Source organism: Molossus molossus, unplaced genomic scaffold, assembly GCF_014108415.1.
Source record: "Molossus molossus isolate mMolMol1 unplaced genomic scaffold, mMolMol1.p scaffold_m16_p_8, whole genome shotgun sequence".
Taxonomy (NCBI): Eukaryota; Metazoa; Chordata; class Mammalia; order Chiroptera; family Molossidae; genus Molossus; species Molossus molossus.
Genome location: NW_023425402.1, coordinates 87,256,716 through 87,273,405, shown reverse-complemented (window position 1 = coordinate 87,273,405; position 16,690 = coordinate 87,256,716). Strand labels below are relative to the sequence as shown.

At 34.3% G+C, this 16,690-nt stretch overlaps 1 protein-coding gene across 4 annotated transcripts in view; it reads left to right on the top strand.

The window, feature by feature from the left end:
* Positions 1-16,690, top strand: part of HBS1L (HBS1 like translational GTPase) — an 83,623-nt gene that overhangs the window by 9,772 nt on the left and 57,161 nt on the right. For 3 of the 4 annotated variants that reach the window (XM_036248066.1, XM_036248068.1, XM_036248067.1), the window contains exons 3-4: positions 2,668-2,790; positions 7,108-7,302. In XM_036248066.1, the coding sequence (XP_036103959.1) occupies positions 2,668-2,790; positions 7,108-7,302 (318 nt within the window). Of the gene's footprint in view, positions 1-2,667; positions 2,791-7,107; positions 7,303-9,027; positions 10,515-16,690 lie in introns of those variants that run through there. The other variant, XM_036248069.1, reaches the window with a different exon arrangement.

Here is a 16,690-nt window from a genome sequence, read left to right as displayed (position 1 = left end):
TAAGTGAAAATTGTTGAGGAGTAAGTATCTGATTTCTTACATCACTTAATTTTTTATTTTTCTTACGTTTTTCCTCACAGCTCAGAGCTATGAGAGAAAGTCGGAGAAAGTATATTTGTTGCTGTTAAAAGCTAAACTGAATAGTTTATTTCAACCAGGAAAGTAATTTATAAGTTACCAACTACAAAATGGCCCAGTTTATATTTTTTAGTACTACCGCCTTTTACTAACTCGAAGAAGATGTGGATTTTAAGACTTAACCATTATGTTATGTACCACTTAAAAAAAAAAAAATAAACCATCAGTCTTAAGTATTACATAATGCTAAGATGCCATGTGATTGAGACATTCCCACACTCTGAGATTTTAATGTGAAAAAAGTGGTCATCTTAGAGTATCTATAAAGTAGGATGTTTCTTCTGCTGTTTAGCCAGGCTGACTTTATAATAGCAGTGTTATAGTCTCCTTGCACAAGAGGGGGCGGAAATAGGGATATATATGCATTCTTGAAAAATGACCACCTTGTGGTCTTTAAAATGGTATGCTAAAAATAGCTGAACTTCTGGGAAAAAATAGGATCATGACAGACCACTCACCTATAAAGTGCTAACAAAAACAGTAATCATAATAAAAATTCTTGCACGTTTGAAAAAGATACATTAACATTTTTTTCTCCCTTTTTAAAAAATTGATTTTAGAGAGGGAGGAAGGGAGGTGGGGGGGGGGAGAGAGAGAAACATTGATGTGAGAGAGATAACATTGATGAGTTGCCTCCTGCATGTGCCCCAACTGAGGATCAAATCTACAACCTAGCTATGTGCCCTGACCAGGAATTGAACCTGTGTCCTGTCCCAGTTCATGGGACGATGCTGCAACCAACTGAACCACACTGGCCAGGGCTATGTTAACTTTCTAATAAATATTCCAGTAAACATAGGACGTATTTAATAAAAATGGGGAAAGCCTGATGGAAAAGTGGTGTAAGAAAGAGTTAAAAATAATGAGTAATGTTGCAAAGGCAAAATGTTTACAGATCTTAGAGAGCCAAGCGGTAAGCACACACAAAGACAGGACATGACAGGACATGTGGCCAAACTGAGCCAAGAGGAAGAATGTGGGGCTATCTGGTATTACAGTACAGTTATAGTTATAATATTTTGTGGTTAGTGTTACTGGACTTTCTACCTGCTGTTATTATGCAGTGATGCAAAATAGAGAAATATTGGGGGGGAAAATCTCATAAACCAAAGCAACTTGAATATTATACTTTGATTATATCCCTATATCATTTGGTATGAGCTAGTTTGATTAAGGAAATGTACATTATAGCAGAATACATTTAATTCTCTCAACTGCTCAGTATTTCTCTTATTCTGTTCTTATCTAAGATGTCTTCTACCTCTTCAATTTTTCTGATGTTATTACCTCCTTGTTATAACTGCTCTGGTCTTCAGTGATTACTTAATCTTCTGTGCTTCTGCCACATGTTATCTGCACATTACTCATTTGGCTTTTAAAATATGTCATTACTTTTTTCTGTTTTGCCTTCCTGCTAATCTATAAAACCATCATTGATTTATACTGCGAATAGATAGCATTTATGCCATGGCATTCTGAGTATGGTTTTACACATAAGCCATAGTATTATCTATTGTCTATATATGCATTATCTATAAATTTTGAATGTAGTTAGTTTTCCTTACTTTCATAGATAGTGACTTCCTGAAAACATGCACAAAAGTCAAATGTGGGAATGTTAAGCAATAGACTTATATGTCACATGCTCTTCCAGAAAGCTAAATAATATAAAAGCTCTAATAACACATTGCTTTTAGAATAGTGTATTGATATTTCTATCCTTCTTAATTTATTCGTTAATTTTGTTCCTTCACAATTGAACATAGTCTCCAAGACTATAGTTCAGTGGGCATTCAGTTGAGGCAGAGGAGTCAACGCCTTTTGGGCATTCATGATGATTTTCTTCTTTGCTCACTTGTATTTTGTATGTGATACTCAGGCATATATTGGCACTTTGATGTTTTTTCTTTTCTCCTTTTAATAAAATACATAATACCCAATTACATATTGAGTGATAACACTGTGCCAGTACTGCGCAGAGTAGCAGAGACTGATGTCTGAAAGTCATAGTTGGGCATATGACACTGGTGTACAGTGTAAGTATATGATTGAAAGTATGAGTTGTTCATACTATGATTTTGGTCAACTCTTGGGTTCAGGCAAATTAGTAATTCTTGGAAATTGAAAACTTAGTGTGTTTTTAGTATTTTCTTAATTATGCAAATAAGCTAGTTTGATATGAGGTTTGGAATACTTGTACCAAGGAAGAGAAAATTTTAAGAAAATTAAAATACTAGGCAAGGATGAGATATTAGGAAAGGTAGTTTTTTGAAAACTATAGAGAAAGTAAGCTCAGGGGAATGAAAGCAGGAAGATGATTATAAGAGGCAAATAAATAGTAAGGACATGTGAGAAGGATTTGTGGTATGATATGTTTTGTCTTTGTTTTTATATATCCATTATTATAGAATGTAGATAAATGGCTATAGGTAGTAGAGCAGAATCACTAATTTTTACTTTAACTTTTGTTAGAAAAAGTTAATGAGAAATGGCTGTACAAAAGCATTCTGCAATAATTTTTTATTCTAGCTGCTCAGTTTATTTACTCAAGACGTGACAAACCTGTTGAGTCTGTGGAAGAATATGATTATGAAGATATGAAAGAATCCTCCAATTCTCTTTTGAACAATCAACTAAGTGAATTTGATCAAGGTATAGTAAAAGTCTGTGTTTCTTATCTGAAAATGACCAATAATTAATATACCAGAACTTACCAGTTTTATTGTGATTGTTCATGATAGTGATTGTGGGTAGTAATGGTGCAAATGCATCTTATGTTTCCAAGGAAAATTTACATTTTATTAAGTATATTTTGTGCAGAGTATATGGTTAACTGTAAATTTGAAAATTGATTGTGTGGCTATTATTTAGTAACTAATTTTTGATTGAAATTTTCATCTGATCTTAAGAGAGAAACTTTGGTGGTTTTTGTTTTTTGTTTTTTTTTTTTTTAGTGATATTTATGGTTTCATATGCTCTTATGTAGAGCTTATGATTAGATTATAGAAGTTCATTTCCTTACAAAACATTAGGTGCCAAAAGGCTGTTATTTATTTTTTATTTTTAAAAATTTTAAGTCCAAAATAACACTATACAAGTGTCCTGATGGGTCATATCCATGTAAATTAAGTGTCAAGATAGAACTGGTAAATGGTAATGACATTGGTTCTGAGTTTGCATCTTTTTAGTTTTCTTAATTTTTTTTTTTTTTTTTCATCCTCACCTGAGGACATTTTTCCATTTTTTGTACAGATAGAGTGGGAGGGAGAGAGAGGAAGAGAGAGAGAGAGAGAAACATCGACGTGAAAGGGACACATCGAGTGGCTGCCACCCGCACGACCAACCAGGGCTGGGGACAAACTGAAACCGAGGTACGTGCCCTTAGCGGGAACCGAACCCGGTCTCTCTGGGACGCTCTAACCGCTGAGCCAAACCGGCCAGGGCAGTTCTCTTAAATATTTTAACAAAGATATTTGTATTTAGGCTTTTGTCTTTTATAACTAAATTTTAAACATGACATTTTTCAGACATATCACTCAAGCCATAGATTGATGAACATTGAAGCAGAATAAAAATGGCTAGGTCTAATAGTAAAACCATCTGTTGATGATGAGCACAGCTGAGCTGATTTGCGCTTTCTCTAGTGTGACTTTGTTCTATAAATATTTGTAAGTTGAAAATTGATAACAATTACTTTGAAAATAGAAAGAAGAAATGTAAGAATCTGAGAGCTGATCATTGAATAAATCAGTAGAGTATATGTCAGTTGCTAACCAAGAAAAATGGAGAGAAAGCACAAATACACAAACTTAGAAAGCAGAAAAGGAAACAACAGATATAGAAGGAAAATAAATTTATCCACTGTAAATACATTTAACAATCTGGATAAAAGTTTGTGGAGGAACTGGTATATAAACTCTTTAGTAGTATCTGTGTGTGTGTGTGTGTATTTTAGGTAAAGATACTTTTTAAAAAATATATTTTTTTATTGATTTTTTTTTTTTTTTTTTAGAGAGAGAGAGAAACATTGATGTGAGAATAAAACATTGCCTCCCATACACATCCCAACCAGGGATGGAACCCACAACTTGGGTTGGATATGTGCTCTGACCAGGAATTAAACCGGCACCTTTCAGTGCACAGGATGATGCTCAACCAACTGAGCCACATCAACTAGGGCTGATTGTATGTTTGAAGAAACTGTTATAGTTGTCTTTGTGGGATGAGAGAGTAGGAATAGAGTAGAAGTCTTATACTTTTTTTCCTAAGCCTCAGAATGATTAGTAAGGTATAAAATTCAAAGATATGTTTGAGAATGAAAGGTAATCATTCTCATCTGACATATGTAAGTAATTGCATGATAACAATAATAATGACAATAGCTAACCTTTACTAAATGCTTTCCAGGTTCTCTTCTAAATGTTCTTCAGGTATTAATATATTTAATCTTCATAGCAACTTTATGAGGTAGGCCAGTTATTGTCCTCATATTAGAGGTAAGGAAAATGAGACACAGAGAAGTAAATTGGCTGAAGTTGCACCAGCTAGTGAGTGGCATTAGGATACGAATCAAGACAGGCTGACTCCATATCTCTATTCCTTGTGTATGTATAGAAAATAGTTGCTATAATTAATTAGAAGAAGCCCTGATGCTAGCTATACTAAGTATTCTGTTCTAGTTTTAATAATCCATGTATTTATGGAAATAGGTATGGTATAATTTTACAAATATAGATTATTAGCCTAAAATTAATCTTGGATTCAAGCAGAGCAGAATTACCCAATATTTGAGGAATTTATTTTTAATATAGCCATGTGCCACTAAACATTGGGTTACATTCTGAGATAATTTCATTGGTGTATGAACATCATAGAGTGCACTTACACAAACCTAGATGGTAACAGCCTGCTGTACACCTAGCCTGTGTTGTATGTCTGTAGCTCTTAGCTTACAAATCTTTTAGCATGTTACCATGTAAAGCATGAGATTAAATCAAGACTCAGTAAATGAGATGTATGAGGCTGCTGCTGGCATAACATGGCGTACTGTTTTATAGCAATTTTTTTTTTTAACCAGTAGAAGGGGTACACTCTAAAGCTATGATTGTCAACCTTTTACATCTCATGGCACACAAACTAATTACTAAAATTCTGTAGCACACCAAAAAATATATTTTTTGCTGATCTGACAAAAAGAATAGGTATAATTTTGATTCATTCACATAGGACATCTATTGTTATTTTGGCTGTTGTCATTTTTTTATTTGACAATCTAAGGGAAAAGGGACCTGTGTGTCCTTGACTAAGTAGTCAGGTATTGCATGTTTTTAAAAAAAATTTTTTCTTTATTGATTTTAGAGAGAGGGGAAAGGAGAGGGAGAGAGACAGAAACATCAGTGAAAGAGAACATTGATTGGCTGCCTCCTGCATGCTCCCCACTGGGGATTTGGCCCACAACCTGGGCATGTGTCCTGACTGGGAATCGAACCGGTGACCTCTTGGTGCATGGGTTGACGCTCAACCACTGAGTCACACTAGTTGGACTGTTTGATTGTATTTTTAAAGAAAGTGTAGTTGTTGTCATTGTGGGGTATAATTCCATGATTTTCAAGCATATTATTATTTTTTTAGTTAGAATTTGCATTATATATAGGCTATAGAGTTATTGTGAGGATTACAAAATACATAAACTATTTTGAAAACTGTCAAGTGCTATACAAATAAAATTAACATGTTCATCCTTTTTTTTTAATCTTCACCTGAGAATATTTTCCCATTGATTTTTATATTGGGAGGGAGAGAGGGAGGGAGGAGGAGAGAGAGAGGGAAAGAGAGAAACACTGTTGATGATTGCCTCCTGCATGGGGCCAGGGATCGAACCTACAATCTAGGTACCAACCCTTGGCCCGAAATCAAACCCAAGATCCTCCAGTCTGTAGGCCAATACTCTCTAACCTCTGAGCCAAACTGGCTAGGGTAGTTCATCCATTTGTATTCAGTGACCTCTACCAGGCCCTATTTTAGGATCCAGGGATATAATTTTCATGGAATTTACATCATTAAGGAATATTATTAGCAATTGCTTTTTATAAGTAATTAATATGGTCATCAGAAAATAAAAATTCTTAACGATTTAGACTTTTAGATTAAAATATTTTTATTTTTAAAATGAATGTCCATTATCTTAATCTACTGGATTTCCTTATTTTTATGACATTTTAATGTTAGGTTATCATACCCATTTTTAAAGAGTTATTAAGGGTGATTTTAGTTGGCTGGAGGAAACTGAAGTTAGCCTAAAGAAAACTTAAGGTAGTAGTATTTAAGAAATTTTAAGAAATATAATTAGTGATTAATTAGGTTCACTTAAGAAGTTAGAAATATTTTCACACCTACCCCTCCCTTTGTACACATGTAAAACATTGTCAGTGCAAACTTCATCACTGAAAATAGATATTAATGTGTATAATTTACTTTTTTTAAATCCTCACCCAAGGATATATTTTCACTTATCTTCACTTCAGATAGAGTGGGAGGGGGAGAGAGAGAAAGAAAAATCGGTGTGAGAAAGACACATTGATTGGTTGCCGCTCGCACCACCCTGACTACGGCCGGGGACCTAACTGCCCTTGACCAGAAGTGAACCTGAGACTCTTTGGTCTGTGGGCCGATGCTCTAACCGCTGAATCAAACTAGCCAGGGCTATAATTTACATTTTTTTCAAAGCATTAGTCAGTATTATTTAGGAGACATTTATCATAGTGCTTTCTTAATTAACAAAATTGTTCCTTTGATAAAGGAAGATAGGTATATTGTGGATTAAAATGTAATCATTATAAATAAGTTGTGGAGGAAAAGGTAGCATTGAATATCTTGTTATAGTGTCAAATTTTTCTTTCAGGTTTGAAGATTGAGGTTTCTTGCATGACACCATTTAGTATACCTTTTAATTATTGCTGTCTGTTCTAGCTCGTCTTAATTCATGCCTTGATCACATGAGAGAGGTATTGGGAGATGGGGTGCCACGTGACGTATTGGTTGAAGCAGTTTTGAAGAACAAGTTTGATGTGCAGAAGGCTTTGTCAATGGTTCTGGAACAAGATAAAATGCAGAATTTGAAGGTCAGGAGTGAGGGAGCAACCTCTACAGGAAAGATAGCAAAAGGTATGCTTTTACTTGTTCTCTTTTAGTTGTTTTACAGTTAGTGCTTTAAAAGAGGCTTTTAATTGTGTGAGCTGTTATGGAAAATAGGCAGAAAATTGAGCATGTTACAATAACTCAGTTGGTTTTCTAGTCTGCGAATTTTTAAGCTGAGTGCTGTGCTCCCTCTGTCAAAGCCTGGTTTTTTTGTTTGTATTTTTTAATTTCCTTGCTTGCTTTCATAACTAACAGGATATGGGAGGAAATAAAATTCTATTTAAAATAAGACAAAACACTTTGCTTTTTGTTAAGAGTTTAGAGAGCTTTTAATTTTTTTTTTAATCCTCACCTGAGGACATTTTTGCATTTATCTTCAGATAGAGTGGGAGGGAGAGAGAGGGGAAAAGAGAGAGAGAAACATAATGTGAGATAGAGACATCGAGTGGCTGCCACCCACATGATCCCAACCGGGGCCGGGGACAAACTACAACCGAGGTATGTGCCCTTAGCGGGAACCGAACCTGGGACTCTGGTCCGTGGGCCTACGCTCTGACCGCTGAACCAAACTGGCCAGGGCTAGAGAGCTTTCAAATTACTATTGTTTGTTGTTGTTGTTAATCCTCACCTGAGGATATTTTCCCATTGATTTTTAGATAGAGGGTAAGATAGGAAAGGAGAGAGAGAGAAATATCAATGTGAGAGAGATACAATTGATTGCCTCCAGGTTGAACCTGCAACTCAGGTACGTGCCTTTGACTGGGAATTGAACCCAGGACCCTTTGGTCTGCGGGCAAGCACTCTAAAGGCCAGGGCACTGTTGTTTTTTAACTCTAGTGGGTCAGGAGGTGGAAATTTATAGCCCAACAATGTAAAAAAAATCCTTTTATGCTTATAGTATTTATAAATGTAATTTAGTTTTATTTAAATATCATAGGCATCACAATTATACCACTCTTGAATTTTATAGCCAGATGTTTAATTTTAAGTTTGTAGAGTTTTGGGTTAAATTTGGAATTTAGTCAACATAAGAAGGGGAAACTGAGATAACTTTATAGTAATTGGTATGAGATCTGTCAGAGGGAGCATGATGATTATTAACTGGGTTGATATTTCCTGTTAGCTGAGGACTAGATTTTTGCCACAACAAAGTTATGTGCAGTCTGCTACCATGAAATAGGGTGGTTTTTATTTTCCATTAAAATTTTTTTTTTTTTAATTTTGAGGGGTTGCACTTTTTAACTGACCAAATCATGAAAGTGAGTCTGTAATATGCCATCTATAGCAATAGTTTATCCCAGATCATTGTAGAAGTTAAATTATAGGGTGGTTTTGCTTGTTTTTAATACATTAAAAATACAGAAGATGAACCTAGTTCTTTTCATTGTTTTTTTTTTTTTTTAGACATTTTGAATTTGAGACATTCCTGACTATAATTTAAGTATGTTAACACCTTAACATTATAAAATTGTAGAAATTAGAACATTGATTAACTTGGTACTTATATTTTTATATATATCAATGAACAATGTATGAAGGTTGCTTTAGATAGTTAAAGGAAGGTAAAATTCTTTTATTGTTGATTTTTAGAGTGTTCACTTTTATTGAATAATGACTATCATTTTATTCATATAATCAAAAGAAACATTTAGTAATTAAATGCCTCATTTCATGTTTCCTTTTGGTTGCTGTGACTGTGTTCTGCATATGTGAACCTGTTCATCTGAAAATTAATGGCTTTTGTAAGGTAAGGAGTCTTATTATCTTTCTCTGAAGTTTCAACTGATAATGTTCAAAGCTCTTGTCCTGAGTCTGCAAACCATTTGAATTGCAGTAGCAATCCATTAGATTTTTCTGGTGCAGTAGCAAAATGTGGATTATATCATAATTCCTCAGTTGTACCAAGTCACTTTTTACTCCATAAAAAAAAGAAACTTGATAGGCCTAAAAGTGAAAAGATACTAGAATCATATAAGCTAACAAAAGAGCTGCCACTAGCTGAACTAATTGATGATATGCCAAGAGATTCTTTTAAAAGTCAGCCATCTGTCAGATTATCATCCACAGATAGTCTGGAAACTTTACTTTCAAAGAGTCTAGATGCTGATTTGTTAAGACCTCATGCATCTGAATGTGTTTCCAAAGATGATTCTACGTTCAAAGGAATACCAGATTTAAAATCATTATTGATAAAGAACATGACACCGAATAACTCTTTATTTATTCAAAATAATTCAGTACCTGATGTGCAAAACATTCCAGTACCAAGCAATTTAGAAAGTTTAAGTGATCCTTTGCTCCTAACTAGCTCATTGGAAAATATGGCTCTAGATAATTCAAATGCTCATAAAGTGACTGAAGTTGGAAACGTTTCTTCAGTTGAACAAAGTGTGAAGAATTGTATTTTAGAAAATGACAATTTGCAGTTCTCCCAATGTGGAAGTCCATCCCTAGCTGAACTGTTTCAGGACCACAAAGAAAACAATCCAAACCAGTGCTGTACTTTATCTGATCTTTGTAACAAGCCATCTGCTAGTTTCTCAGATCTAAGTTTGGGGTCTTTTCCCCTGTCACAACTAGCAAATCGGTATCATTCCTCAGCTGGAGCATCAGAATTAACAGGATCTCTGTCATCTTTGTCATTTTGTAAAACTTCTCCTACAAGGGACTTTGAGAATTTGTCACTTTCTGATTTGATTGCAGAAACGATTGATATAGACAACTCTCAGATTAAGAAAGAATCCTTTCAGCTCAGTTTATCTGAAATGAGGTCACCTGAAATAGATTCAAATATTGACCTTAGTGTTCTTATAAAAACCCCAGATTTTGTTCCAATACCCTCAGTAGACCAGTCAGTTGCTTCAACACCTGGAACTAAAGTTCTGAGTTCGAAGCTAGGGAAACATTCCATTTCTACTAAGGATAATAAGAAAATCCATAAAGGCTGTCTGACTAAGAAGCCACCATTTTCTCTGTCCTGGACCAAGGCCCTTGCTGCTAGACCTTCAGCTTTTGCTTCAACACTGTGTCTTCGTTACCCATTGAAAAGCTGCAAGCGACGCACCCTTGAACTTTATAAGACTTTTCTTTATAGTAGGCAAGTTCAAGACATAAAGGACAAAGAAATAAATCCTATTATAGCAATAACACCATTTGACTTCAAATCTGCATCTCCTGATGACATTGTAAAAGCTAATCAAAAGAAAGTTTTTACTAGAGAATAGTAACAAAAAGGAAAACTAGATAACTGTTGTAGAGCTTTTTATTTTAAAGGGACTTAAAGTCTTTATAGGATGACTATATTATGGATTTAAGTTGTGATTTTTATATTAAAACTGTCTTAAGTCAGTTGATAAGTTTAGTTGATACGTATTTTTGCACTGAAATTTCGTTTTTACTCTATCTTTTTTAGTGATAACTGGCTTTAAGTTGATAGCCTATAATGGGTGTATGTTTACAAATTGCATATGAAAACTTGATATTGTGGAATCAGATCTCAGATACAGTATTTTTGTTTGAAGCATTAAACTTTTTTACAATGGGATATTTTCTTTTATAAAATATTTTTGTGCTTTGTTCTTAAATGAAATGCTAATGTTACCACTTAGGATTATTATAGTTTAGTGATAAAGATTTTTCTTATATGTGGCATAGCATAGTTCAGAAAGATTACATTTTAAAATATTAGTGGTATCATTCTCAATTTCATTATTTTTCTGTAGGTGAACACTAGAATTTTTCTATTAGAAAAATCTTAAATTCCTGACTTTTAAGAATACTGTGGAGGTTGTTGAAATACATTTTTGATGAAAAATTTTTAAGGGACCATGTAAATATTGAAGTTGGATTAATACATACATTATTTTTATACATTTTCAAAACCATTTGTCCTAAATGCATACTTCAAAATAAATATATAAAAAGTTTTCAAGTATGGTTGCATGTTCTTTAAATAGATAATTTTATCACATCTCTTTAACTTTTTCACTGTAAGTAATGAAATGAGTTTTTCTCTTTCCTACTGCCAGCTCTGAGTGCTACAATCTAAGTTTCAGCAGTGGGAGACCAAGTGAGAGCTCTTCCAGTCAGTAGGACAAGTATGGAATTCTTCCTTTAAAGCAGGTTCTTTGCCTAGCAATCAGAATCACGGGGGGGTGGGGGGAGGGTGGGGGTGTTCAAAACATAGATACTGTAGCTTCACTTGAGATGTGGTGGCATTTGGTAATGTATATTTTCAAAATAGTCCCTATTTGATTTTGATGTGTTACTTCTGCTGGAGAACTACTGCCTGAGAGAAAGAAATCAGTAGAATGACAGGAATTACTAATGCTTGCAATAACAGCTGACCAACTTGAATTTATAATTCATATTTTCTAATATCAGGAATACCAAGGAAAACTAAGTAGAAATTATGGTCTTTTATATACTGATATTATATTACTAGTATTTCTTGCAGGAAATAGTATCTTAAATATTATTTCTCAATGAAAATGAAATAGCTGACCTTCTACCAGAAAAAAAATTTTTTTTCTTTGGCAGTTACTTCACTATGCTTTTGATAATTTTTGTTTTTTATTTCTAGTTTCTGTTTATTTGCAGAATGATATTTCAGTCTTTTTAGCTGTGTATGATGTTCTTATATTCACTATTTTGGTGGGAAAACTTAAGCCAGCATTATATCTTCATTGTTCTTGATTAAACTCTTTCTTTTGATGTCAGTTTTTTTTTTTTTTTTTTTTTTTTTAAATTACATATTTCAGTGCACATCATACTGATATAAGTCACATATTTTATGATAAATTTTAAAGTTTGAATTACCTCAGCTGCTGATTTTGATTTTTTAGTCTTGGACCTTGATCAAACATTTTAGTAATTTTGAACTTTTAGTATATGACTCATCAAGTAGATTTATATATAGGCAGTCTCCAACTTCGAAGTGGGGAATTGTGTTCTAAGAGTTTGCTTGGAACTGACAATAATTCCTGCTAGAGTAAATGCTACATATGTGGTCCACTTTGCACATGAATCCACAAATAATTATTTAACCCATATTGAAGCTACTGTGTGGTACTTTCTTTTAAACAAACCAATTTTCAAGTGGAAATACAATACATTTTAAATCACATAGTAAATCTTGCAGCGTGAACTAAATCTTTTGTTGACTGATTAGGATTATAACTATCATTTATGAGATTATATTACGGGAAGCATTCTATATTACAGGGTGATAAGGAAGGCAATGATTTTTAAATGTCTCCCTGTTTTTTCACTTTTATGGCTCCTGGTCTGTCAGGCATGCACATGGTATGTACTTGCCCCTTTGACTAAGGAAGTGTCACAGTCTTGAGATTCAGAGAGTGGAATGAAGAAGACCCCTGCCCCTTCCACTCTTGGCCATTAGCCCTTGTAAAAGAGACCAGTGCCTGCTTGTTCATAGATACACCCCTGGTGATAATGATTATTCGAACTAAACGCATATTCTGCACCAACTACTGTTTATTGACTGACTGCTGTCTTGGTAGCTCAGATACGTTAAATGTTTTTAGTTTACTTTCCAGTTCAAATGTCAATTTTGAGGTGCAGAACCATTTTTATTTGTGTTATGATCAATTGCATTAATATTTTACTTTAGGAATAGAAATACTATTGTTATTACATTCTAAATGATATAATGATATCAAATACAAAAGACATTTAAAATTGCCATTTTACTCTTTCTTTTTTTTTAAGATCTGATGTTCATAGATGTTTTGTCCTTTTGCATTTTAAAGTCTTTGGTTGGCTTTTTTGGTTATTGTTCTTACCATTGATTGCCAAGAACTAGTGTTTCATTTCTGTACAGGACACTGTTAACTTCCTATTTTGTTTTACCTTTTTTTCCATTTTCTAGTTACTAAACTGGCATTCTAACCTCTTTGTCTCCCTTTGACTTTGAATCCTTCTTTCTTGAACTCTCCTTCACCCTTTTTCTTAATCATATAACTAGTAATTGCTATTCCTGGTATTTGATATATTTAATTTTTAGTATTCAGTGGGATTTCATGCAACTAATTGTCACACCATAGATAATACAGTGCTTTTCTTTGTATGTAAAAGGAAGCACTGTTACAGTAAACACAGGAGAAAAATAATGGATTCTCATATGATTATTTACCTTTTAAATTGACCCTGAATCTCTGTGTGGACCATTGCAAATAAACAAGTATACAATTGTATATTCAGAAAGAACTATATCAGGTTTTTTGTTTCGTGTTCACACAAGTGCATATTTGGTTATAAAATAAGTTTTGTAGTAGCCTAGAAATTGTTTTATGTTACATATATAAACAAAGATAATGTTGACTAGATAGGGATTGATATGATTATATTTATTCATTTTCTTTTTTAATTATATAAGTCTCAGTGTATGTAGTTGTATATTGTAATTTTTAGTTTTTAGGGTATAAAAAGACTTGTCACTTTTTGAGTGCTTTTGTACATTTTTGTAAAAGCTACCTCAAAATAAATTATAATTCTGAGGTTTTCTTAAATATGAAAATATACCACAATTTATCTATTAGAATTTTTATATAACCTTCATATTTCAGAATGATATTTTAATAATTTATGTTGAAGGTACCATTTTATATTGGTGTAAACATTAGAAAACAAATTACCTGGTTTTGCAGAATTTCTTATATCATTTAGACGTATTGCTTTCAAATGATAAAATTATATACTTTTTAAAAAATTTATTTTTATTGTTTACAGTAATTATAGATATTCCCCATTTCCCCCTTCACCTGGCCCCGCCCCACCCCAGGCTTTCCCCATTCTATTGTCTGTGTCCATGGACTGCATATATGCATGTAAGATCTTCGATTAATCTCTTCCTGCCCCCCTTCCCTTGGAGCTCTGTCTGTCCCATGCTTCCATGTCTCTGGACCTATTTTTTCATTTTTACTTTTTAGGACTCACATAGAAACACTATTATAGATTATGGTGAAAATGAGTAATGTACTTGCAAAGATGGCAGTGGAAGATAAAAGAATTGATAAAGTGCACATTTTTGAGGTTGGCATGCCTGGTTTATATTATACAACTTAAAGGAAAGCATCATTTAGTTGCAGCAGATGTACCAAGATGAACAAAGATACGATTCTTAACTCTGAAAGGGTGGTGGATCTGAGTACTTAAACACATAGTTGTATGTATTACGGTGTGGCATACATAACATTACACTCTTCAAAGCTGATATCTTTGCCTTCCTGATCCAAGCTGCCGCTACCTCCTCTGTTTCCTATCTTTACTAGTAGTACCACCATCTTTCAGTTGGCTTAAAAGAAACCTAGCTAACATAATCCTTTATTTCTCTTCTTTAATTACTTCCTTATAACTGATTACCAGTCCTATTCTTTCTGCTTTAAAAATATATGTGTGTACATATACAGTTGATTGTCATTTGTGGTGGTTATATTTTATAAAGTCATAAATTAGCGAACACTGAATGAAGTGTGCAAATACTGAACCATTGCTCCTACAGGAAACACAGGGTTAGGTTCCTATGATTCTCTGGTCAGAACATTTTTGTCAACCAATTTAATATGTAACCTTATTTTATATATATGTGTAAAGATACTTTATTTAAGCTCTGGGCAGTGTTTCTCAGTGGTTAGAGTGGACCCATGCACCAAAGGGTCTCGGGTTTGATTCCCAGAAAGGACACGTACCTGGGTTGCAGGTTCGATCCCCATCCCTGGTCAGGGTGCGTGCAGGATGCAAGCAATCATTATGTCTCTCTGACATTGATGTTTCTCTCTTTCTATCTCTCTCCCTCTCTCTCCCTTCTACTCTCTCTAAAAAAATCAATGCAAAAAATATCCTTGGAGGATGATTAACAACAAAAGAAGAGATACTTTATTTAGTATATATTGTTCAGATATTATTGATTCATTAACGTTGAACTCATGGCCAATGGTGCTATAACTCTTGCCTGAACAAAGCTTATCTAACACATGTTGTATTCATGAGGCACATCACAGCTGCCTTGTTCTTGGGAACACTGAGTAGCGCTTCAGCACTACTCTTGGAGACCATTTAAACAGCAAAATTACAAACAAAAATCACAGTGCAGAAAATGTGGCACTAAACAGGTCATGAAAAGGACAACTGTGCACAGTATGAGAGCTGAAACACGGCAGGGTGTTTGTTACCTTGTGTGACCTCATCTGGGAATATCAAATATTTTGTTCCTCTGTGCTCGTCTGGGAGTGGCTGAACGACGTGCTGCAGGTAATTTTGGGGTTACAATTAAATTTTAGCGAGTAGGTGAATTAGCAAATTTGGAATCTGAATAATGAGGATTTGCTCTACGTTTTTCTACACACTACTCTCTGTCCTTGACTGAAACATTTAACATTTTCAGTTTATTTCCTCCAAAACATTTTCTTTACTTCCCAAAATATAACTTTAGTTTTCTGTTCCCCTACGTAAACCCTTTAAATTATTTTATAAGACCTTTAAAGAACTGATTTCTGTTTGTGTACCCTCCTACCAAATCCTCCCAAGAATACCTACCTGAATTTTCTCTGCTTTGTAACCCCCGCCCCTCCCCCCAAATAATTTCTCCCCCTAGCTAATTGCGCTTTAGGTTGTAGTTTATATATCACTTTATTCCCAATCTTGTGGTAGGGAAACCCTCAAATGCACCTGTATTTCACTGTATTCCTTTTAATACCACCCCATGTGAAAGTCATACCTCCTCCTACAAGTAGTCCCTTTCCTTTGTAACCCTGCTGTGTTGTTCCTCACAGTACTTACCTCACGTGCCATTGTGTGTGTGTACATGGTTGTTTTTGTTTATTATTTGTCTCCTCACTGCTGCCCATCCTCCATGTACTTTCTACACATGCAAAGATTTGATGTGTTCACTGCTGTATCCCCAGCTTAAAATATGTCACATAAATGTAGGGAAGGATTTAAAGTAAAAAGTGAGTCTCACTCCTAATACAGTTCCATAGTCTTGTTTCCCATAAGAAGCTATAAACAAATCTGTAAGCAAATTGTTTCTTTATTTTTCTAGAAACTTGACTTGCATATGGTACATATGTGAATGTACATATATATCTTTACACAAATGGGAGGATACCAGACACTTCTATATTTTTATCACTTATATTCTGTACCAGCATATAGAGATCAATCTCATTGTTTTTAAAAGTTGTGTAGAATTCCATAATATAGTTGTACATTAAAAAGGCACTGTTGCCCTCACTGGTTTGGCTCAGCAATTAGAGCATTGGCCCACAGACCAGAGTTGAGGGTTTGATTCCAGTCAAGGGCACATACCTTGCCTCCAGTTCAGTCCCAGCCATGGTCAGGGTCATGTGGGAGGCAACCAATAGATGTGTTTCTCTCTCTCTCCCTCTGTTCCTTC